The sequence below is a fragment of the Pezoporus flaviventris genome, unplaced genomic scaffold, assembly GCF_033815535.1.
Source record: "Pezoporus flaviventris isolate CSIRO_AGI_PZ_B2104156 unplaced genomic scaffold, CSIRO_AGI_Pfla_v1 ptg000020l, whole genome shotgun sequence".
NCBI classification, from domain to species: domain Eukaryota; kingdom Metazoa; phylum Chordata; class Aves; order Psittaciformes; family Psittacidae; genus Pezoporus; species Pezoporus flaviventris.
The window spans coordinates 2,907,247-2,933,357 of NW_026892568.1; the positions used below are offsets into that span (position 1 = coordinate 2,907,247).

Below are 26,111 nucleotides of genomic sequence, written 5' to 3' on the forward strand. Positions count from 1 at the left end.
CACAGTACACAGTTATTTTATTGAAATACTTGAAAAGGCCAGCAATGGAAAAATAGGTTTGTCATGAGGAATTAATGTTTGATTTACTTGATATTAAAAAAAGCTGTGTCTATAGGTAATTCTAGTCAGTTACAGAATGCACTGTGATCCATGCAACTAATATACTACAGTAGAATAGGCACTGTGTACTATTTTAGTTTTGTCTTATACACAGCTTCCAACAGGTATGATTGACAGATGTAAGAAATTAAACAGCAACACTTTTTGAATTATAAACATTTATAATATACAAATTTGCTCATCTGATCTGTAGGGGTTATAAAACACATTGTGGACAATGAAAACACAAATTGCACACAGCGTTATGAATTCGACCTGGAAGGTCTTGAAGTTTCATGTTTTTCCCTTTAAAAGCAAAATCAGACTGAATGTGTCACTGGTCACGTAACATACAAAGTCATTGGCCAGGACAGCAACAGGGGCTCTCCTGAAATTATATGTAGTCAGTGGGGAAATTTGTTCATCAGTTAAAAAGAACAGAGAAGAATGAAAATCACAAATTCTACCTGGTATAGCTTGTAGTCCAAAAAAATAAAGTCACTTCAGATGAATGTGAAATAAATAAGCAATCCTTGAGGAAGTGTGATCCTTGAGTTGAGCCTACTCGATTTCAACTATACAACTAGTATGTCACCATGGTGAAACATTCAAGAACAGTATTCTGAATTGCCTTTTGGGAAGCAATGTCTTACTGCTTTAATATGTACAGGTTATTTACAACAAATTCCCTTTCGGCCTCACAAGTTAAGCCATTTGAGCTGGCTGTTAAGATGCAATTCTTTTTTTTCACACATTATGCAATACTGTAGTTAGAGCTATAATTTAAAATAATCTTATGCATGAATTACAAATATTAACAAAGTAACTCTGCATATATAAATATTTCTAGCAGAATTTAAAGCATTCAGAATGTACATAAAAGTGGGGGGCTTTATTTGGTAGGGCCAGATGTGCTTCTTATCAGATCATCGCTGCTTTAATAATGCTTTGTACATAGCAAACCCCAAAACTGCAAAGACAGTAGCACCAAAACTTGCTCGGAGCCAGAATGTAGAGCTCTTGAGGTCTGCTTGTGTCACATGCCTGAAATTTAACACACATAAAAAAACAGGTTAATTCCATGACAAGAATTCATCAGACAACTTGTGCTAAACTACTCTGCTTTTGGAAATTCATCACTACACTTGTCACAGGCAAGCAGGTTACAACTCAGCCTTCTCAGGCCTTACACAGCCATTTTACTTTTCTTAAAGGCTTAGGATTTGATCTGCAGCCCTGATCACATCAGTAGATCTCACTAAAGTCAGAGAGCTCACACAGCTGAAGAGAAATGCAGGAGCAGATCATTAGTCATGAATGGGGGGAGGACAGTGTGTCTTCTTTGAGAGCACCAGCAAGCATTTGGAAAAGGAAAACAAAAATAGCCAGCAAATAATTAATAACCCATAGCAAGAACTCTGTCCAGCAAAATAGCCTTTCAGTGTTGACTTTGCATAGTTCTGCTTTTCATGAAAAACTTCCCAGTCCTATTGGATATCTACTTATTCTTCTTCCCCTCAGAAAAGTTTACTGACAAGTAGCAAGTAATATTTTTCCAAAAGCTAGAATCAAAAGGACCATTTGTAAATCCCTTTCTTCCCAGTACAGTCGCAAGAACAGCAATAGAAACAGTCATCCAATACCAAGCTGAAAGTAAGAGAAAGTGCTAGTGAATCAAGCAGTGACAATGGCATCAACAGAAAAAGACGAGATGTAACAACAGTATGAAGTGACTGTATGACATAAAAAGCCACATCTTGCATGACAATAGCCAATGACACAAATTGGCTCCCAAATACTGCAAGAAGTCTGTGAGCATGCTCAGTTAAACACGGCTAGCCATCCTCACAAGTAGTCTCAAGTATGACAGCTTACCATAAAGCAGGAGCTACCCTTTAAAACAAGTTACCATAAATGCCGTAATTCAAAGCATAAGAAGTTCCTAAACAATAGTGAAGGTTTTTTCATTGTTTGTTTTTGTTTAAGATAGAACTTTGAACAGAACTTCACTAGCCTGAGTATTTTAGCCTGTATTAATCATCACAGGTTATTCGGTGAAAGCTGCAGGAGTATTAAGTATAAGGAGCATACAGAAATCCTAAGCATACACAGTGCACGAGAGAGTTCATACAGTGTGAACTGCAGAGTTATAGCGTACAAGCTGTTTAATAAAGCAGGAATTGTTACTTGCTATCAAAATACACAAAATCAGTTTAGGGTATTCTTTAGTAGATGTTTGCAGGAGCAATATAAGCCATATAGATCATCAGTGTACTGTCATATCACATGCTGAAGAACAGCCTCTTTGGTATACAAACAGCAAATCACAGCTGGTCTCTAAGAAATCCTCATCTTATTTAAGAATATCTGGCTAGGTTATGGAACAGCTCAAATTCATTATATCCTGCAAGCATTAGTTCTTCTATAGCTAGTTTTGACAAACTCTCTGCAAACTAGGTGTCAAGTGGTTTGCTGAGAGGAAGAAAGGGAAAGGCAATGGCAAGGTCACCTTAGTTTGGCTGTTGTTACCTGTCTTCAAGTAAACGTGGACCAAGAGATGACTCCATGAAGATGGAATCTTCTATAGAGTTGACGGCGTGCACCTGCTGCATAATACTGCTCTCCTCGTCTGCTAACAGCATGGCCCCCAACTCATCTATGTAGGCTCTTAACCTTTTTACACACATGCACAGTTTGCAGTTCATAGCATGGCTCAACAACAGCAGTGTCTCAAATATGCTCAAATAACAAAGCCCAGAGAACTTGTCATTTTTAGCCATCTAGCTCCTGATTTGCGTGCAGTTGTTAAAAACTTACAAATAAATGGGGTTTGTACTTCTGATGAGCTGAGTAAAATAAATGATTTTATGTATCTAAATGCCATTGCTTTAAGGACAAAAAACTGATTAAGGAACTGAATCTCTTCCCACTCCATCCCCAAAGCCTCAACTTCCATGTGTCCACAGATCCTGCAATACTCCAGCATCATACACATGAGCTAGAGTACCTGTGCTAAACACACGGGAATGACTCCAACACATCAGCCCTAAAACTGACAAGATCCCATTAATGTCAAGAATTCAATTAAAGACTGCATTTTATCACTACACCTAATGAGTGTTTTTTTTTAGTAAAAGACTATAACCCCCTTGTCTACAGATCTGTAAGGATAAAACTTATCTATGTAAAATTAATCGCTTGTATGTAACATGATTTTAACAAGCTCTGTTGGGTGTTTGTATAACTAACAACTCTTAGGTTTAATTTGGTTTAATTCAAACACCCAACGATTTGTATAATTTAAATACATCCCTTTAAATGTGCAAATCACTGTTAAAGCTGCAAATGAATGCTTTTGCATTGCCTCATAAAGCATTAGCTCTCACATCTAGATTTTCTGATTCCTGTCTATGATTTGCCTTGTTTTAAGTTTTGCACATGCCTGTATTTAATATATGCAAGAAACTTGCTGAGCATGCTTCACCCTTTAAAAAACAATTAAGATATTCTCAGACATGATAAAAATCCTCTTTTCATGTCTAAAGGGAGAGTAAATTGACTCTGATCCCTTTTCTAAGCCTAACAGAATCTTTCATTTAACTAAAGGAAATAAATCAAGGCAGGGATTTGTCTTATAACCTCAAGGAAATCTATTGACTTCAGTAAGAAATCATTAGGGCCCTCTGAACATAACCCAAAAATCCAAAGGCCAAAAATGCTTACTGAAATCCAGAGCATTAAGAATGTCTAATTGCTTTACACCTTTGAAAAAAATTCCACTGTTTCTTCCTGAAACGTTCTTTATGCTGCCTAAGTCCATTTTCTGCAATTTTGATCCCTAATATTGTTTAGCCGCCATTAAGGGGGGGAAAAAATAGCATCTGTCTGAAATGATAAAGCAAACCAATGTTTGTTTCCAACACATGAAGGTGGCTGTAATGCAGAAAACATTTCTCAATACAGACTGAAAAATTCTACCTCTTCAATAAGTAATGTCCTAATTTTATTTCAGTGTAGTAGAGCTATAAAACTAATTTTCACCAGTGGCAGGAATTATTACTGCCTTGCTAGTATGAGAATAACTCTGAGTTAGAAAAACTATCCTCTCCAAGGGTAAAACATGCATATGGATGTGTACATATACACATATAGAGTAGCAGTTAGGACTCCAGAAATGAAGCTGGTTTTGAAGCTCTTGCTTGTTAGTAATACTAACTCGCTTTCAAACTTCCCAAATAGTTTGGGGTGTGTATTTAACCATACAATTAGTTCCACACATTTAATAAGCAAGCCTAAACATTTTGCCTTTAGCATAAAACTCAGATTTTAATGCATGTTTTGGAAAAAAAAGACATTTTTTTCAACCTACCCTGAACAGCATGTCAAGTACCTGCTCACTGGCTGAATAACATCTTTGAGATCTGCACGGTCTTCCTCTTAAGAGGCTTTAACAACTCACAAGAAGTTTATAACATGCACTTACCAAGAGGTTAACTGAGCATGCCTGTCATGGTTACACACAGAAAATTGCTGAGTTATGGGCCAATACTGACACTTTCCCCTACGTCAGCAGCAGGAGAATCCCAAGTCTGGGAAGGTTTAACCTGAACTACAAAAGTTCAAAACCATTCTTTTATTAACTGAAACAGCTTCTTAAAAAGCACAGTGGTGAGGCCAACAGGCTTGTCACACGGCTACTCACACCAACATTAGAAGCATGTTACTGCAGCCAGTAAGCAGCAGCAGAAGCCTGCTCCACAGACAACAGGTTCTAACAAAATACAAGCAACTGAATTCCAAACCATCGTGTTAACATGCACAAGCTGCTGCAGCTTCCCTTCAGGCATGGGTTTTCCTCAGATGCAAACCAACCCCAGCAGTTAAAGAGTTTTCCCCCATGCATTTGTTATCTAAAATGTGAAAAGCTCCAAGTGCATCTTATTATCTGCAAAGCCTAAAAAGAATGTACAATGCCAATTCAATATATTCTATTTGGAAAGATGCAGCTTTGCAAGTTTCTACTTAATATGGGGCATCAAACAGTTTAGAGAAGGAGGAAAAAGGTAAGTAAAATACAGTTATACTGTTCCAATTTGGGGATGTGCAAGGATAGGGATAGATTCTGCCACTAGATTTAATGGCAGTATACTGTATTTTGGAGAAATACTTGCATATATGACACACAGTAAAAAATAAATCCCGGGTTATTGTCTTCAAGCCTTCCCACTATTACAGGAAAATGAAACTATGGTTTTAATTTTAGAAGGAAAGTTTTCATAGAAAAAGGAATCATCTTACAAATAATTTTTGAATCATCCATTTTTTATATGCAAGTAGAACTTCACTTGTATTCCACAATATTTAATAACCTTAGATGGGAGAAAAACATGCTCTGAGAATTCTCCCTTGGCCAAAACCCCAATTCTCATGCATTAGAACCATTTTACTTTGAAATTAACTTAGCTTAGACAGAAAAATGCCACTACTGTACAAGCAAAAGGCAACAGGTGAATGATTTAAAACCAAGAAAGCAGAAAAACACACTTAAAATGGATGCTCCGCAGTTAAATAAAAAAGCAGCCAAAAAATCCAAGCTCATCATTAAAGAAAGGATTAGAATGACACCAGCAGAAACCTTGCTTTTAAAAAGAGGTAAAACAATGTAGTAAAAAGAGATTAAGTGCCAGCCAGACAAATACAAATGAACACCTAAAGGAAAGAACAAATTAAAAATATAAAAATACTACAGGATAGTAACAAGTCTCATACATGCATGTCTAGTGCTTTGAATGCAGTGCCTTTTCCTCTAGGAATGAAAAAGCGTGATCCTGGGTAGTTCAAACCAACAATCCCGTTCCTGCACAATAAACACTTCTAAACTGAGCTTCATTGTGTTTTGTATTTGCCTCTCTGACACTTACAAACCCTTGTGAGAGTCTCCAGCTTTCGTCCATGGAGAAACTGAAGGTGGGCCTGAACAGGTTTTCCAGTTGCATAGAGGCAGTGCTCTTCCTTTAATTACTAAGGTGGGAATAGTCAAATATGATACAAATGCTTTGCCGTGGTAACAGTGTTTAAGCATTATTTAGCAACAAATAATATAGGAAAGGGTCCAATGTGAGAAATTTCAGTTTACCTATTTCCACTGTGTAAAGCTTCAGTATAGGAAGGGATCAGAAAAATAAAGTACTCTTGAGAAACCTCCTTCACCCATCAGTTATCTAACTTTTGCCCAACTATCTGACCTAATGGTAAGCACATGTAAAGGCAAAATACGAGAAGTTCTATAAACTAACTACAACAGAAACCCCTTCTTGATTCAGATGCTTTCTTCAATCTAATCACAAATCATTAGAGTAAAAATGCATATAAGGAGCTTACAGTTTTAAACAGGAAACCCATCTCCACCCTCCTAAGTCTACAATTAGCAGCTATTCCCTTGTGTTTACAGGTCTCTTCGCTTTATTAGATGCAGTTTTGCAGTAGTTCACGCACTGAGTTCCAGAAAGGAAATGCCTCTGAGGAGCTGACTAGGAAGAGAGTTGGTGAGATGAAGTGAACATGCTGGAAACCTGCAACAAACCCCTAGGGGGTGACTACAGACAAAGGGATTCTAGCAAATAATCCTTCCTTTTTGTAGGGTCAGTGGAAAAGTCTGTGAGGAATTCTCTTTACCTTGAATTACAGATGGTTTTTAGGCAGTAGTAGGTTCCTATGTTTATTCCACACTACCTAGTGACAAGGTGTGGAATAACAGCATCCCCAGACTTCTTATTAAAAGATTTTAATACCTTGAGTGTTTGACAGTATTTCAGATGAACAAAGTACAATGTCAGAAAAGCCACAGCCCCATAGAAGAGAGAAACAAGCCATGACGGCTAATGCAGCAACCCATAACTATTCAAAAAAATGGAGATGTGTTAGAGGTGATTTTAGCCTCAATAGCAAAGAGTTGGGATTTTCTAGTGGTGACTGCTGAATGAAGTTTTAGAGTGACAATATGCAAAGTTGTTGCTGTTGCAAGGATTATTTTCCTAAGGGATGACTGCTGTAGAAGAGATGCAGCATGATCAGTCTCACTCATTCACAGTCTTTCCCTAAGCTAATGAATTTTTCAACCTTCTCTGAATTCTCACTCTGTGGTTAACACTTTTAGCTTGGATTAAAGTGGTATTTCACAAGGATGCTCAGTACTGTAGGTGGGTATATTAAGCAGGCCTCCTATGTGTAACTTGCATTTAAAGGAGACAACCACTCTTATCTGGAGCAGCTATATATGAAAGCAGTAAAAACTAGTAACACACATGGACCAGCAGCATGTCAGGATGTTCGGTTAGAACATCAAATAAACATGTTTATCAGAGTTGCCTCCAAGAATCACATCTATCGTACAAGCCCCCAAGAAGGCCATGAATGATGACATCACTGTGCTACTAAAATTGTTCGGTTTGAACTCCCATTCACTGGGGTGTGATGAAAGTGCTGAGGTGTTAGTAAATCAATGTGTGTGTCAAAAACTGCCTGCAGTAGACACAGGACAAGGTACAGCACTGTTTTCAATGCTGAAAACCAGTTTGTTTTCCACAAAGCATCTGCAAATGCAAATGTTTAACCATTTACCACTTCTTACATGTTGCATTCTATTCAGGGAGGAATTGGATGTTAAAAGATCTACATTTTTTTAAGTTTTACACAAAATACCCACTCTTTGTGTAAACTAAGCATAGCACACACAGAGAAATTCTATGAATTCCCAAATATCAAACTAGCAATTATAAACACATAGTCTGTTATATGATGCTGCTACAAGACAAGCTGTGCCTTTATGAAAATACCTGTGTAACTGATAGCTAAGAGGCACTACCTCTAGTCAATACTAAACAAACCTATAATGTCTCAAGTGAGACACATTACAAACTTACAGACACTACTTAATGTCCATTACCAGTTGGCTAAAAACAGTCCTAATTCCTCCAGAGTATTTTTACAATCACTTTAATGCCTGAATCAACTACCACACTGGTAATACTTCAAAGAAATCACTGGGCTAAGCTTGAAAGACCAAAAGTAGCTTTGAGTTAAACAAAATTTGACAGTTCTGTGACAATTATTAATGTAAGTATCTGCCTATGGAGTAGATATGGAGTGAGAAATCTGAGGTATATAAGGTTACCACTCTTTCAAAAACCCTTTATTTTAAAAGCACACCTGGTACCTAGTAAATAAAGTTAAGGACCTGTTAAGAACTGCAGTGAAGAGTTTGTTCTTTACAGATTGCAGCAAGTCTGAGTTGAGGAAGTTCTGACAGATGCAAAATGTACACCTGTTGCAGGCGCACATACAGCGTAACCGGGCATGGCTGCGAAAACACACAGAAGGACAGGAATTGAAATCTTGCTCATCAAATCAGGTGCACATTAGGACTGTGCCACAACCAAGAGAGATTCAGGAATAAAAAGGTACATTTGAATGAGTAAGGAGAGGAGGGGAAAAAAAAAAATACACTGGGGAAGCAAGGGTACAACTACAGCTGTGCAGAGTTTTAAGGTCAGATGTTCTATGTCTTGGACATTTTGGCATTACCACCATACACAGATCTTAATAGTAAAGCACAGACATGAATGAAAATGTTGGCTGAATTTATTTGAGTTTGTAAGGTATGCCTATAAGTTTGTATGTCTGCACAGCAATAGGTAACACCCCGTTTTCAAAGGAAAGTAAGCCACATTTTCTACCAGTCTGAATGCACACTTTACGAAGTGACAGTTGCCTCTACTTTTCCCACCCTAACACATACACATGCTTGAAAACTAAGGGAGAAGCAGGAATATCGATATGACAGACATTTGGTCAGTGCGACACTTTAGTGGTTTCCCATTATTCCAGCGCTACAAAATAAATATAAGAGAACAAAAACAAAATAAAAGCTTTACAAATCTAATACAATAAATTGTTTCAAATATTCAGAAAATAAATCCTATTATTTTGAGTGAAAGTGACATTATTTCTGTGTAATTTAAGGCAAATGTCAGCTGTCATACTAGACTCCATCTGCTGTAATATTTATGTAATCCGTCACCATATTAAAAGCTCCACCCACCAAAAAGAGATGCAAAGTGAGCTTAGCAACAACGAGATGTGAAGAAGAAAGTGAGCTTAAATATCTTATTGCATCTGAAGCTCAAAAGGTGTTTATACAGAAATTCTATTAAAAAAATATATAAGATCTATTAGATTAATGAACTGAAGCACAAAGTAATCACTGAACCATAGAATGGTTTGGGTTGGAAGGGACCTTAAAGCTCAACCAGTTCCAACGCCCTGTCACAGGCAGAGACACCTTCCACTCTAAGCCCCATCCAACCTGGCCTTGCACACTGCCAGGAGCAGGGCTAGCAACAAGCTCAAGTTGAACTATACAAGGAATATGGTACAACATTCACAAGTATCTCAAAAATACCAAGACATGAATACTGAGATACTGAGTTGTGCATCCGTAATAAGGACTGAACAGAACCCTACATATTCATTGGAATTTGCAACATGAGCTGGATGAAATAGTGTATTCTTTAAAAAATACCTTACACCAATAGCTGATACTGATTTATATGTTGGATATATACCAACTTGCTCAATTTGAAGTAATTTGAGGATTCTACTCAGGTCACTTCTGTCTCTCTGTTGCTAAATCTCAGTGAGGCAGTTCCATCCTCATGGCTAACAATGACATGCAGTGGTATTGTGCGTGACTCATGCAACATGAAGAACGTAACAGTTAAGTACTTACGGATACATTGCCATAGTTGTCAGTTTAACAAAGATATCCTTACTCGGCACATCAATAGTGTTACAAGTAAAGGCTTGAGGTGGAGGCATTTTGTGTTTTTTGCAGAATTCAGCAGGAGAAATACTATATTCTTGTCTAACTTCATGCAAGTCGGACTTTGCAGCTACCACCAAGCATGGTATTCTGCTATCCATGAAGTGCTGCTGCAAGTTTAAAAGAAAAGACACAGTATATGAAACATGGCAACCTGGAATAGCCTGAATTGAACTGGTTGCAGCAGCATTAAGATATTTTCATTTCACTGAAGTGAGGCTTTTCTAGAAGCAGAATATTTTAAATAGACAACTAAACATTAGCTTTGAATAATTAAAACTACACTTTTAAATCATGAGCCATATTTAACCAGCATTCCTAAATAAAGTGTCTTTTAAGCACCAGAACTTGTGTATAGGATCAGTAACTGACACTGAATATTTTGTCAGTGAGAAGATACATAAATGTGAAGGCTTGTTTATATATAAACTGTACAAACCTTAAAAATCCTGGCACAGTACTCAAAGGACTTAGGGTTACTGACATCATATACCAGGCAGACGACATCGCATATGGTCTCAGCATCAGTTAAAAAGTCAGCATCACTGACATCATGTAGCTGGGAAAAACAGATGGTCAGAGAGGGAGAAAAGCTTTGTCATTATGCAGTTAAAGGAATTTCGTAACTTTCTTTTTCTCATAATTTTTATGGCTCATTTTTATATATCCTTAGAACTAATGGACAGACAATAGGCAGAATTAACGATAAAGAAATAGTAGGAATTTACCACACAGACAGCATATGTGAGCTGTTATCGTATCTGCAGGCAATGATAACATCAGCATAAAAGTTAACATTTACTTTAACACAAAGTCATAGATTCCCACGGAAACTACATTCATCCTACAGAGGAAAACCTCAGAGCAGAGGACCAGATCTTGGAAAACAAAGAAAGATACCCTATTTCCACAAAGAAAAACTACATTGGAACAAGCTTTAAAGAACATACTTCACTCACAGAAGATTAACTTTAGCCACCCTAACCACCCGATGCGACAGATTCTTCTTTACTGAATAGGAGGCCTGCTTGCTGATAACTTATCACATGTTACAATTTGATGCCCTGCAGGATAAGCCTAATGGGCTGGATTCTTTACCTCTTAGGTCAAGGTTTCAAAAACAACAGGTCCAGTTTAGAGTATTAGCAACATGTTAAACCAGAAGTTATTTGAGCTGAGAAAGGGAGGGGAAGAATGGAACACAAACACACACAGGTTTATGGAGACCATTAAAACAGAAATTTGTTTGCAGAAGGCTCCCAGTACTTCACTGAATTTTAACATTACAAGCCTTATGCAAACAATAATGAAGCTACCTTACCAGCAAGTATTTTTCCTGTCCATATACATAGACTGTATGAATGGCGTAGTAAGATTTGTGTTCTGCACGTATTTGCCTCTGTCTCTGCAAAGGCAGAATTTCATGTTAAGACCACAGCAACTTCTTCCCTTTAAGTCAGATCTGAACAGCTGTTTTACTGCATTTATTAGTGAATGAAAATTACTGCAATCTTTGGTTTATATGCACAGCTATAATCTGTGATGTACAATTACTGCATGCAACAGCCATTTGTCTATTTGCTTCAAACCCCAAAACCAATCAGAACAAAACCCACCCTCCCCAATAATTCTGTATTCCCCCATACAATTCTCCAAACTCAGTAATAATCAGTAAAGCTCTAAGATCAATTGGGTTTGCTGTCTAACTTTAACTCAAAAGCATATATAGGTGAATATAAGCAAAAGGTTTCTTACAAATAGATTTCTTCCAAGAAGAGCCTGAAGAACTCCACTTTTCCCACAGCCTTTCATTCCAACAACATTGCATAGGAAGACATTTCTCTGAGTCTGTTTTTTCTGCAGGTCTATCTTTTTATCTCTTGTCACTTTTGAAAAACACACATACATTATTCACAAGATGTACGTGAGAACATGAAATAACTGCCTACTTGCATTAAAAAGCATGCAAAACCATCTCGCACAAATATTAAATCAAAGATTTGACTTGAGCAGAAAATTAAAGAGAATAAAAGCCCATTATTTTAAACAATTTACTCTTGAGCAGATTCCTAAATTTAAATTTCTACGCTGTAACAGATTTTTTATTACCTGTAATTGCTGATGCTTGAGATTCTTGTTCTGCAAGTATGGAGTAGCCCAAGTAACCCAGGTACTCCAGGCAACGCTGTACATCTAAGTACGTGGTCAGTCTTGTAGAGGGAACAAAAAGAAGTTTCTAAATTGCTAGCGTCTGTGATACCAATTCCTACAGTACTGAAACAACTTTCCCCTCCTATCTCCAGGCTGACATGACAGAAGCATTCCTGGCACTATGTAGTACTGAAGGACAAAAGCACTCTGAAGGTAAACGGTGGCAGCTTTACCAGGCTTAATAGTCTGGAGAACACTATGAAAGCACACTTGCTGAGGCTGACCAACCTATACCACACTGTTTTCCCCCCTCAGCAAATAATGCTTTCCTCATTTTCCATAGGAAAAAACCCTCAGTGTTCGAACACAATTATTCATACCAGCTCTAAAGATTAGAACAACAGAAGTAAATATTTCAACAAGTTTCAGAGAAATTTCCACATTTCTGAAGAGACACTTCTTCAGAGTTAGCACTAAATACTGGCCAAATCCTGAACAGGCTATAACAATTGAAGATTAGGCCACTGGATGGCTGCAGAAACTTGACTACTTGGGTCAATTTCCAGCTATTAAACTTTCAATCTTTCTACTAGATTTTTAAGAAGAATCTACAGACACATTATCATGCCTAAAGTTCTCAACTACTAAAACATCATACTTACGTCCACTGAGAGAGAAACCCTTGGTATGTAATCCACCCCCTTTCATTTGTACAAACAGTGTTGTTAACATCAGGTCCCCATGGCATATAAGGGAAGACTTTGAACAAATCTTTCAATTCATCAGGAGACAAAGCACAGTCTCTATCCTGAAAACAAGCATACAAAATCAGACCTAAACCACTTCATTGATGTCTATTCTAAACAGATATTTTCTTGCTGTATGCTCACAAGATTCAAGGAACTGGCTATAAAATACCCTAAGCTGCTTTCTTTTTAATCATCATTCTTTTCTTGGGTTTAAGTAGGACTAAATATATAAGCTAGTTAAAAACAAATGGTAGTACTTCTGTAACTGCCAACTCTGCTTGTAGACAGAAATACAAGCAGCTGGATAGTTCTGACTGCATAGTTTAAGCCAGAGACAGTTTCTGAATGAAATGGCATGACAAAAACAACTTTGCTAGTAAAATTGCTAGCAAAATTGCTAGCAAACTAAGGCTCTTAAGTAGAAGGGGACACATGCACTCAAATTAAAAGCTTACCAAATCATGCTTATCAAAAATACTCTGAAGAAACAAGTATGCATGATGATTTAATTCTGTTGTGCAGTCCTGAGGAATCTTTAGCCTGTTCATTGAAAACAAAACACACAAACAAAACAAATACAAGAAGTGTGAAGTGTTTTTATGAAATATGGAATACTAAAACTCAAAATACAGACTTTTTAATAACACCATTTAGCATCTGACCTTTACACTTAGCTTTAATAATTTATCTTTAAAGAGACAAAACCATATACTTTTTATTAAGAATTCTAAAATTATGAATGTCTTTATATGACATGATATACTGCTATCTAGTTACCAGCGTTTTCTTTGGTTGGTTTGGTTTTTGTGGTTGGTTTTAGGTTTTCTTAATTGAAAATTATGACTTACATTTTTTAAAAGAAGCCACAGAATTGGTCAATCTCAACTTCTTAATCTGAGGATTTACAAAGAATCTCAAGTGCTATGAAAAAACTGACAAGCTTTTTCTAGTCTGTTGCCATATACAATAAGCAACTGCTCCAATTTACATTTCAGTTTTCTATTAAGTCTCTCTTGGCATGTTTCTTACAAAGAGAGAGCAGCACATGATTTGGCACAAGAGACAGGAGTTCTTCCTTCGTCATTTTCAGTCACATGCAGATTTTGGCTGGTAGGTCATAAAGCAAGGCAGATATTGATGTAACAATGTGTTATATAAACACACCACATAACCCTTTCCTCCTGCCAACACAGGAGGCAGCACAAATTAAATGCATGCAAGTTAAAAAAAAGTAAAGTGATACATACGGAGGAAACAAGTACTCTGGTGTAAGCTCTAAGTCATCATCATACCCAAAGCGACGTAAAACAGTCCAAGTTGTTTCATGCCTTCCTCGCTGAATGAAAAGTGTGTGTAGAAAAAGAAAACCTAAAAATCAAATGATGAAATCTTAAGGCCCTGAAATGCTTTATCTGCTACAAGTATTTTTAATGGAATCAATATCAGACTGAAAACAAAAAGCTTGAAACAGGCATTCAGATTTTAAACCTCCTGGGTGACATTAGAGCATTTTCTACACAGACTGAAGGTTTCAGAAGTCATCTTATTTGCAAACTGTCCTCCAAAGAACTGTTTCCTTAAAAGAAGCCACTTGGTTTTCTGTTGTTGCTTCTTTTAGGATTAGTGTTTTAGAAGTTTTTAGCTGTATGAAAATAAAGACAATATTTTCAACAATTTAAAGTAGGAAGCCTGGACGGTAGTCTCATGGCCTTTTGTTTCCCTGTATCAAAATAACAGGGCAGGATTTTAATTTAGGACTTTCCAGAGCTTAATGAACACTGATTTAACCATTTAGTAAGTCAATGCCTTAAGATTCCCACTCCTCACAATGTCTCCCAAGTTCTCTTACATATGTAAGCTCCACAAGGAAAGCTGTGGAGCTCAGATAGAAAACCTTTTTTCTCCTTCCCTTTCTGCCATATGCTCTGAGCCAATCTGTCCAACGTAGCTGTTAAAATGTTAACAGACATCACACCTCGCTGACAAGTGTTGCAGCCAGCAAGCCCAGAGACAGGACACAGATTTATCTAGCAGATAATGGCTTTTGAACCAGTATACTTGTCTGGACTCCAAGCTCTGTAACTATAAGAAATACCCTATTTTATTCACCCCATTATTCCTCAGTTTAATCATCCTTTGGGATCATACTGCCACTGCAGCCAGCTCTTGTAGCGTAAACAAATCAAGACAGAGATCATATTCCAAAAGAGCAGCTTTTTATGTAAGAATGACTATCAACTGTATAAAGATACATCTTTTAAGAGTGAAGTAAGGCTTACCTTTTAATGTTAATCCATTATCTGCAACTCCATCGCTTAGGTTTTTCCTGACTACATTCTTTACATCTTCTAAAGCCTGAGGTGCCAGTGGTGTATTAAAACAAATTCTCTAACAAAACCCAAAAAGAGCATGTTAGAACCACTGGCTATTAAGCTGGACAAACAGTATGTCCTGTATGAAATACAGCCTTAAACATTCTGATAGCAAATGACAATCCAAATTTTTAGTGAAATCAAAGGTCTACAAGCTTTATTTTAAGTGCAAGCATTGAGGCTTGTACATTGTTGAGGCTTGTTTTTTTTAAGTTTTGCTGTTGAATTAAAACTTGAACAATGGTTAGACATTAAACTAACACCATTTCCGCTTTTACAGATCCATTCTTCTACAGTGCACTTGAGACTTAATATTTAGACCTGATTCACCTTACTACTATTCCTTCAAAACCAATCCCTTTGTTTTTCTAGAATTACACAGTTCAACTATCAAGCATGGCGAAAAGCTAAGGAAGAGTTACCTGAAAGAAGTTGAGCTCTGCATCATTCAGAGTGCCATCATTATCCTGATCAGAAATCCTAAAAATGCGAGTGAGTGCTTTAATACAGGCAGGTTTCATCTACGGAATGAAAGAAAGTTCAGTATCTTTCTAGGCTTGAACATAAAAAGATTACACTGAGTGACATCAAGCAGCTCAATCACACTAAAACAAACACTGGTCTTCAGTTTACTTTTTTAGAACAGACACATTCATACACAAAAATAAAAAGCAAGAGGAGACAAAATCCTGATCTAGCAAACTTATACCCATAAATTTAACGCAATTACTCCATGTTAAATGTCCTTCTATTCAATTACTAGAAGACTCCAAGCTCTTCACAAGCTGAAGGTGGCACTATATAGTTATTAAAAAAAAATAATAATCAGTTCCCTAAATTCAGCCTTGTTGTTACAGAAAGCTTTAAAAACCAACTGATTCCACCCCCAACATTTTTTGGAGGGGGAGGAAGGCCTTTGAATCCCAGTGCCTTGCAAATATAAATGACTCTAGAACTACAGCCAACTCTCTCTAAGCAAGCACACTATCTCTATTCACCACTACAACTATGGCTTCAGAAGGTTTCAAACACCAAATAGTGAAAACCTTCACAGGGCTCATTCATCTACCAGGCAAAGCACTGATCATATGGACTATCTCTATCACAGAGGAACTGCTAGGATACCTTCCAAGTGAAGGAAACCAGACACTGGTAACTCTCTCCCAACAACTATAGTGATGATGGACTCTTCTCTTCACAGAGGTCACACAGATTGCATAGTGATTGGTTTTGGAAAACCAAAGAGATTTCAGCACAACAATTTTATACAACATTACTAACTCATAAAGGTGATTCTGATGGAAGAAATCAAAACAGAGTTATTATCTGGTTCTCTACTTAAAGTACGACTGAAGCAACCTTCCTACTGTCCAATACTACACAGTGGTTATGTTTAGAGATTTTATTTGTATTTGCCCATGAAATTAATGTTTGGTTTGCTAAGCTAACTACCTGCAAGGCTTAACAACCAGCTACATCACTTGTTTATTATCTCTTCAGACAAAGTCTCACACAAGATGCTTGGAAAAGTTCTTTCCCTTAAATCAGGCCAAGTCTGGAGTATTTTCCCTGAAATAAATGGGGTTACTGTGAAATGCACATCCACAGATGAACTGAACGCAATATTTGCTCACATTACATCTGGCTTAAAGCCAATCCCAAAGCTTCTCATTTTACTTCACAGTTCACAGGGGCAACAGAAAACTGTCTTCACTGCTTTGAATAAAGAGGAAAGACAGATCAGATTAATACACCACCAATAAACCTGGCTCTGGCATATAATGCTTGACATTTGGGGTGGGTTTTTGGTAATAGAACACACCAAGAAATGCAAAATCCACTGAAAAGAACAGGAAAGTGATTAACTTCAGCCTTCCCCTTCCCAACCTTTTATTTGTTCTTTGAATCTATGTATAAATACCTCTTTCTCCTCTGGACAATAAAGAGGGCCTGTAGGATGTAGAACAGCTTTCTGTGCATAATAAAATAGCTCAGATATATTCTTCAAGTTTTTGGCTGAACACTGAAAGAGAAATCCTTGTATCGATTAGCTTGTGCCTTGGCTGCTTGGCAACTTCTGACATTTAAGCAAGCAACAAACTTTTAATGATCTAGTAAAGATCTAGCCCCCTCTTGTGGGTGCAGGGCTGTTTGGAAACAAGACATCTAGCCCGTGTCCTGTTCAGTAATTAACAAAGGTCTCACTACAAGAATAGAATATTAATTCTATTTTTGATACTCTGCAGACATCTGTCTACCTTATTCTATTATAATAATAGTATTAAATTTAAAACACTTGCTAAAGGCATGGATGTGAGAAGGCTCTAAGGATTAGAAGAATTTGAGAGTAACATTTGATTATCCAATAGTGTACTTTCTCTACAGAAAAATAACATATAAACTCACCAGGATGATTTAAATTTGAAATATTTTATTTTGAACAAAAATAAATAAAATCACCTTTTCTATTAAAAGTTGCCACACATGCTTGGCAAGAATGTATTCTTTGTTACTCATTCTAACTTCAGAAAGACTTGCATACCTCTACACATGTTTCTATCTCTGTATATTGATTCATAATGGGAAGGATAGTTTCCATACTGCTATATTCCACTAGATCAGACTTGTTTCCAACTAATATAAGAGGCAGCCTGAAACCAAAAATAAAACCCGTTAAGAGCTTTAAAGACAGAGGGATAAAAAGATCCATCTCAATTTAGCATTCCACCTCCCACCAGGAGCCCTTATATTATTTTCATGATGTAATTAAACATCACTGCAGCCGATAGGCAAAATTAAATGACAGCAGTTTTAAGTAAATGGTTTTGATACACACTTCAGACAAATGTTCTTCTAGTTGATACTACAACAAAAACCACACAGTGAAATGCAAAAGTAACTGATCAGATTGTTATACAAAACCAGCAGCAGTAGAAAATAGAGACCATATAGCCAAAACTAGCTAGACCATAACAAACACACACACCTGGTAAAAGCTGCCCATGAAACTGAAAATAAATAGCATTGCTGGCATATGTAACAGACCTACATACGTTAAATCTCTTGTTGCTTGGACTTCTTACATAAACTTTAAGTTTAATTTGATTTTCTCAAACAATTAACATCCTCAACACTGTCCATTGACACCCATCGATGTGCAGCCTAATTCACACTTCTCATCTTTACTTATGCACCTGCTATCTTTGTCTGTCCTTTCATTGATGAGAGGAATCCATCGACTTGTTACCTAAAGTGGGATTAAAAACAAACATGAAAAACACATTTTCAAACCTAATCTGACTGATCTGTGCACAAGTTTGACTATAACTGCTACTGCTCCTTTCCCAAGAAGGCACATATTTACCCACAAAAGAGAAACAAATTAAAACTGGAGAAACTGGAGCTGATTAATGAGCAACTTTCTCAGATGACTGAAAGGACTGAAAACCCAGATGCTGAAATGGACCAGAAGCAATCATACGTCTGTACATTCTCTTAACAACTTCATCCCAAACACCACCTTCCACATTTTAAAAGTGCAGTACAGTTTTTAGCTTGGCAACTATTAACAGTGCATGTTACATCTCAAACAATAATTGGATAAAATGTGTTACTATACCTTATCAATAGAATTCTTGTTGTTAACAGCATATACTATACAAATCACGTTTGCCTAAAATGAAAACGAAGGAAAGGGATGGAATTCCACTGTTTAGGATCTCTAGAGCAACAGAGACATTAAGAACCATATGTAACAACATCAGAGTAAGAACAGTTCCACCATCAGCCAAACACTGTCTCTGGCTTGTGTAAGCTATTTGTAGCCTGTAAAACAGCTTAAACCAAATAATACGTATGTTGAGAAGTGCCAAAAAGCCTCTCTTGCAGCATGACATTCACAGCTTATGCCTACAAAGAGACCTATGCTACCAAGAAATCTAAACTGAAGAATCCCAGTTTGCAGCCCCCACTCAAGTACTGAACTAAATGCCAGAAATGGAATACAACATCGTGACAGATCTTACAGCAAATGTACAAAGGTGCTCAGAAAGAAGTTAAAATAGGGAACAGAAGGAATGAGAAAATTATCAAGAATCCCATGCTATTCATAAATGCAATAGTACCATATGACAGAAGGAAGCAAAATGGAGCTGTCCAGGGTAGGACTGTTTCTTCACAAAATCTGTCAATCCCTTCATCTACTGATTGAAAGGTATTTATTGAGGTTCTGTCCTTTTATTTGGAAGAGCCAAAGCTAAAGCTCAATTCACCAACACAGTGGCAGTACCTACTTTTCTTCAACAGAGGAAAGTTTACACAGGGCACAAAACAAAATGCCAAGAAAGAAAAAGCAAGAGGGTTTTTTTCCTTCAGTTCAAACTGAAGCCCTTCTAATGCAGAGAACCTACAAGGAAAGACTTCTCCAAAAGCAGAGACTATTTTCTAGTAAACATGAAAATACACTTACCTGTGATATTTCATGGTAAAGCTGCTCATCACTTTGCTCAGCTTCTGCATTCAACAGAATAAGCCATTCATTACTACTACACATTTTCACTAACAAAACTGAGTAACTTACAGAACTCAGGTGGTGTATTTCACAATGCTGTCAGAGCCTTGTGAAAGCTCTTCTTACTTAAACATCTTTTGGTAAAATGCACTCCAGAGTGCTTCCGCTGTAACAACAATGAACTGATCCATTAACTCACAGTCTGTTGCACACAACTCAGATAAACTGAAGCTTAAGTCCAACAGAAAAACCTAACGTGTTATTTGTTTCAAATAAGCAAACACACCAAAGATACTTCCTCAGCAATAGTGAAAGAAAGAAGACAGGAAGGTGTCTCCTAACATGGCCTAATTCTTGGCTTCTATTATAAATGGCTGAAGGGTTTTGGTAGCTGTGGAACAGCTGCATGTATTTCTGATAGTATATGAACCTCGATATTGTGCCTATTTATTTGTTCAGTCAGGTCAGGGAGATTATAATGTATCAAAAAAGAAAATACAAAATAAGAAACTGACACAAAAGAATAAGGTGTCCAAACTCAGAAATTCAGAGAGACGTAGAACGTCAGGTACGTAAAGTCTCCTATGCTTTAGTAAATTCTTCACTTGAAAGAAAGAAAGATAGTTTTGAACTCTGAAATTACCCACCTCTGTCTGAACCTGTAAATATGTCTGTCACATAAAGAACACTAATTTCACTGGAATATTGCTACAACTATCGCTCATGGAAGTACCAAGAGCGGTTAATGTCAAACTTTGAATCAATAGGAGCAGCCATCACCATCTGATTTAATTTTATCCCATGAGTTTCTACTTCAGTCTAGTGGTTTCCTACATGTTAGTTTTGGTCCCATATCTGTATGACTGTTAATGAGGCTACAGAGTTAGATAAACAACTGCATATTAAACTAGTCACACTACAGTGTTGTGTAGTCCTCACCTGAATAATCCACTATGTGGGTTGGCACTCTTTCAGGGGTGACATCAGCTGGAATGGTGATTTCTTCAGCTCGTGGTGGAACCTTGGGTTGGAAAGAAACAGCAAGAAAAGGCCTTTAAAGATAATCCAGAAAATCCAGATGGTCAAAAAAAGTTGCATACTATAATAAACCTGCCAATCAGTCAGCTTGAAATAGAGCAACTTAGCAGAAGCTTTGTTTCTTTTTGTCACTGCTACTTTCTCATTCTTTGCCTACTTACTAAGGAACTTCCTTCATACTTTGCAAGAAAGCAATGTTGTTATGAGATTCAGTGAATGTTTCAGTAAAACTCAGATCCACTATAGCCAACCACTATAAAGAACAGCTATCATAGTGCAATCTGTGAACAAAACCTGAATTACAATTCACTTGAAACAAAAATGTCATAGAAATAAAACTTCTAAAATTTGGGGGAATGATCAAATTCAACCAATTGCTTTAAAGGACTACAAATTCCTTACTAGGAGAGTAACACTGGCGTTAACAATGCTATTATTGACAAATTGTATACTGTTTAACCTATGTTTAAACATTGAAATTTTTGCACTAGATATCCTGATCCTACTTTTGCTACAATCAGTACAAGAACTACCCCATAAAATCAAGATGTGCCAAAAAAGCCTGAGACAAAACACAGTCTCAATTTTTATACAGTCATAACCTGACAACTTCCTTACTTCTGACAGAGGGCTAACATTAAGTTCAGAGGAGCCTGCATACTAATAAAAATAATGATACTAATAAAGCGTGTGCTCTGCAAGATACTGTAACCTAGCTGTGACTGCTGGCCAATCTTCCAGAGAACACAATTCTATATTCAAGTAGAATCAAGTTAAACCTGATTTTAATGAACCTAATGCCCTTTACCTGCTGACACTGAACTTCCATAATGCTTTGCTTTCTTTTAGTAAAAAAGGAAAAAAAGAAAAGGTGATCACCAGAAGAACAGCTTTGTGTAAAGCTTCAAGCTCTACCTGTATCTCATCACGAACACCTACTGATAATACCTGGTATATTAAACACTATTTCAAAGTCTGAAATGTCTGTTATACACCCCCACAGCTCTGATCTGCATGACTGACTTGCAGGAATTGTACATCTCTTTCAGCAGTTTATAAAGGATGCAGTATAAAGTTATTTCTGTAATTTCAGGCAGATTTGGTGTCACATATAGATTATGCTTTTTCTCTCAAGAGGAATTTAGAGGAATATTCTACATTATACTGCGGGAAGAAACAGAGAAGCAAATAGAGGCCAGCAATTCACTAAATACATCAACAACCAACCTGTCAACAGAACAGCAGTTTAAGAACAAACAAAAATTGGAGCTCCTTTTTACCTGCAAGGTTGGAGTCTAAATTCAATTACGTGAGCAATCAAATGTTGACTCATGAGCTGCGGTAACCCACTGATTTGCATTAAACACAGCGCAGTGTAGATTCACAGAGAGCACATGATGTCTATTTTAAGACTTGTGATCAGAAGAAATAAACATTCATGTTTATATGTAAAAAGCTTAACTATTTGTAGCAGCTGCAGTTCTTTTTATGGCATAAAGGGAACTACGTGCTGCTTTTTTTTAAAAGGATAAAAGGTAGAAGTAGCTTTACTTTTTCTCTGGACGAAAGCAGTAAGTTTTCAGCGGTTTTTGCTTCAAAAGCATCAGTAAAGCATTCTTCAAAAATAAAAGCAAAGGCAATGCCTCATTTACAAAAAATGGCTAAATTACAGATACACAATGTGACTTGTTAATCCCTCATTCTCATTCATTTTGCAATCTACTTGCTCTTTTAAAACAACACAAAAGAGGGTCTTGCCTTTTTCAGCACCTTCCCATTTATGAATCTCTAATGTTAAAATATGCTGTCAGTTATGTCCAGTTTCAACTGCTTAAAAAAAACCTAACATTGTTCAGAAATTAATAAAATAGTTTAATTAACCATGTGAAAAACAAGAAAAGAATTTAGATACAATTTAAATTCCTAATCTTCATAGAGAGGTATATTTAAACCAACCTACATCACTCTTCCAGAAGTCATCTTTGCAGTCTGAGACTTTATTCTTTCTAAATAGGAAACATTATTTTAAAGCAGAGCCTATTAACTTACTCTTTGAACAAAATAATACAACAACACGATAGAAATAAAACTTAGCAAACAACAAAGGATGCTCTACCTCTTCTGGAAATTCTTCACTGACAAGAGACATAATTAGTGACGTCTTCCCAACTCTGGCTGCAAAAGCATTAGAAACAGAGATTAGATAATTTGGTTTTGTTACACTCAGCAGTTGCATCCCATCTTAAAATGACAAGTATTTTTAAAACACTTTCCAACTGACTATGTTGAAGGCTTTTCATCTGTTGTTTAAACATACTAAATATAGATGATAGCAATTCTCTCCCAATTCTTTTACCGTAAAACGTTAGGATCCATTTCTGCATTTCATCCAGATGGGAATCAAATCCTACTCTTTCTTACATAAAAGAATTAGCAGTGTTTAACCTTAATACAGAACACTTAAGCAAACAAAAATTCAAAACAAATTAGAAATGCTTTAATACGATTTTAATAAATAGAAAAAAAGAAAGCACACAAAAATGAATTTAGGAATTAAATATTTTCATAGTACTCTTGATATGATGGCCCTGCTTCAGTCCTGAACTACCAAGGATAAGAGCTGGACAAGAAGACATGGCTCTATCATTACAGACAAAGTCTCCACGAACTATTCTGACTGCTTTGAAAGTGCAAGAGCATAATCTCTTTGATACAAAGGAGCTGGACCTAGAGCATTTTTTCTAGCATGCATGTTTTACCAACCAAGACAATCCTCACAATCAGTCAGAGCCTGTATCACTGCTCCTACTCAAACCAAAATGAAATGTCACCAATTGACAGAAGCTGTTTTGCTGATACCACTTCATTTACACTTGTCTATTTATTGTACATAATTCTGAATAGGAAAGAGAAGATGAAATTGCACGTCTGTTTTCGTGTAGAAAATAATAGCACTGAACTGACGATTCAGTCAAAGTACGTTCAACTTATCCAAGTCTATTTTTGGTATAGTAACCAAGAGCCTTCTGACATCCAGAAATAAAAGCTTCTCTTTGTCACAGTAAGTTAAACAGTAGCTACTACAAAACTATGTAAAGCAAAGAAAACACTACCCTAGAAAGAAAGACTTTTGTTTTCCCTGAGGAGAATAGTTGTTCATTTTCCCTGGTGGTATTGGTTGGAGAGCAGCGAGATGCAGGCTTCTTAACAGCAACGTGGTTGTGTTTTCATCAGTGATACTCATACGAGCTAAAACTGCAATTTACACTGCCACATGCCCTCTTACATCAACTACATCTTAAGTTTCACCCTGACAGAATCAACAGCTTTAAAAGCTCTCCTACTTCTTTTAGACCATGCAGCATACAATAATTTACTGAACATATTCCAAAAATTTTTTGCCATTAAAAATTGATGTTTGCTCCCTGGATACTAGGACTAAAACAACCTTAAACCTAAAATGTAGACACTGGGCATTAAAAGGGCTGTGTTTTGGAACAGGCTTACGACAGGTCTTCATATATTTCAGAATCTGAGCCTGATGGTCTACTGTTATCATCTACCAAGAATTAGACGGTCTGGATAAACCTGTGGTTCAATAATAAAAAAAAAATAGATACAAAACAGCACTGACAGCATCACTGACGCCTTACCAGTCTGTAAAACAAATTTCTCCCTTCTGTGTGTTACACATCCATCAAAAACATACTATAAAAATGCTCAGAGTCTCTGATGTGTGCCATGTACTACACATTGCTGCACTGAAGAGACCTGTATGTTTGATATTTTCAGTTGGACATACTGTGAATCTATTTGCCACATCAAAGTACCTGTTACACCTGTCCTTAAACCACTATACAGAGCCAGTTCCGTTGCCAAAGGCAGAAAAGGAAAATAAGGCACATATTCTGAAGAGGAATTCAAAGGTATATTCAAATGCACAAATACATTTCTAAATAAACTGAGTCTTGCAAAACTAGCCACAAACAAGCTTAATGAGTTAACTCCTTCTGCACAGTACCATCTCCTGAAGATTCCTCTCTGAAGAAGTCTCAGAGGATCTTTCTAGGCAGTAGAGACAGAGCCAACCTGCACTATAAAACAGCTGCATAAACTGTACTATAAATATATATGGGGCATTCAGTTCTCAGGAAAGCCGTTAGTAGTACTACACTCTTAATGTAATTCGGTAATTTTACTAATAACACTTGGTAATTACTCTGCATTCTTTTCTTGTGAGGAGCTTACACGCACTTTACAAACTAACAAAACAGAACCTCCTTGCTGCCATTTACATCGGTGAGAAGCTGCGCCTTTGAAAGCCAGCCAGTTATTTAGGTACCGAAGCCTGAACTTCAGGACACCGTTTTAGGTACATCTGAAAAAACACAGACCCACTGTAACTCTGTCATGCACCGAAGTACGTACTGCTTATTCAAGGTCATACAGTAAGTTCGTGGCAGAAGCAGAAATCTGGACTCCCTGTCTCTCCCACAAACCCACAACACCCAGCTGATAACGGCTGGAGCACAGCTGGCCACTGATGTCCAAACTCATTAACACGTTTAAGTTTGGTTTCCATAAAAACCCAACCAAACCACAGGGCAGGAATTTCATCCCAGTTTCATCTCCAGGGACGTCCAAGCAGCACAACTCCGCAAGCTGACTTCCACGCTGCCCGCTCAGCAGCCAGCGAAGGGATGCGAGCAGCCGGCAGCTCCCGGCCAACCCCTACACGCAGGCTCCCGGGCCCGTCGGCGCGTCCCTGCCGCCGCGGTACCCGGGCACGGAGCACCCGAGCCCGACCTCTGACAGCCGCGCAGGGCCGGGGCTTCGCTCCGCGCCCGGGCGGGCCAAGGCGAATGATCCCGGGCAGGGTGCGATACCCGCCGCTCCGCAGCACCAGAGCGCTCTGACAGCCGGAGGCGCGGCGGCTCCCCCGCAGCCCAGTGGTCCCCGCCCTGCCCCACAGCCTCGGCCCCCGCCCTGCCCCGGCCCCTCCTGCACTCACGCTCTCCCACCAGCAGGATCCTCACGTCCTTCTTCATGGCCCCGCTGCCTGGCCCCGCCGCGGGGCGGCTCACATCGGGCTCGGCGGGGCGACCGGAGCCGCTGCGGCCTGGGCTCCCCTCACGCCGCGGAGCGGGGGCAGGCTACGGCGGCGGGCGAGGGACACACCAGGGAGCGGCGGGCCCGCGCGCCTGCGTGCAGCTGCGCGGGGAGCCCGCGGCCGCGCGCCGCCCGGAGGCGGCGGAAGGGCGCCGCTTCCCTCAGGGCAGAGCCGGGCGCGGGTCCCCGCGGAGGGGAGCGCT

General features: G+C 38.0%; 1 protein-coding gene across 6 annotated transcripts; it reads right to left on the bottom strand.

The window, feature by feature from the left end:
* Window positions 1–25,992, bottom strand: RHOT1 (ras homolog family member T1). Of its 6 annotated transcripts, XM_061455348.1 has the most exons (21): window positions 25,811–25,991; window positions 22,916–22,974; window positions 20,701–20,782; window positions 19,720–19,763; window positions 18,871–18,924; window positions 18,446–18,498; window positions 17,794–17,902; window positions 17,173–17,274; window positions 15,674–15,772; window positions 15,159–15,267; window positions 14,127–14,247; window positions 13,335–13,419; window positions 12,793–12,938; window positions 12,089–12,189; window positions 11,735–11,865; window positions 11,301–11,384; window positions 10,419–10,538; window positions 9,887–10,089; window positions 8,336–8,458; window positions 2,629–2,772; window positions 1–1,143 (listed from the first exon to the last, which is right to left on the bottom strand). In XM_061455348.1, exons 1-21 carry the CDS (start codon window positions 25,845–25,847, stop codon window positions 1,026–1,028), a joined length of 2,124 nt encoding a protein of 707 aa, XP_061311332.1. In that variant the 5' UTR covers window positions 25,848–25,991; the 3' UTR covers window positions 1–1,025. The 6 variants fall into 6 exon arrangements, with proteins under 6 accessions (XP_061311332.1, XP_061311333.1, XP_061311334.1 ...); XM_061455349.1 differs by lacking the exon at window positions 18,871–18,924 and having other exon boundaries at window positions 25,811–25,992; XM_061455350.1 differs by lacking the exon at window positions 2,629–2,772 and having other exon boundaries at window positions 25,811–25,990.
* Between the last annotated feature and the right edge of the window lie 119 nt (window positions 25,993–26,111).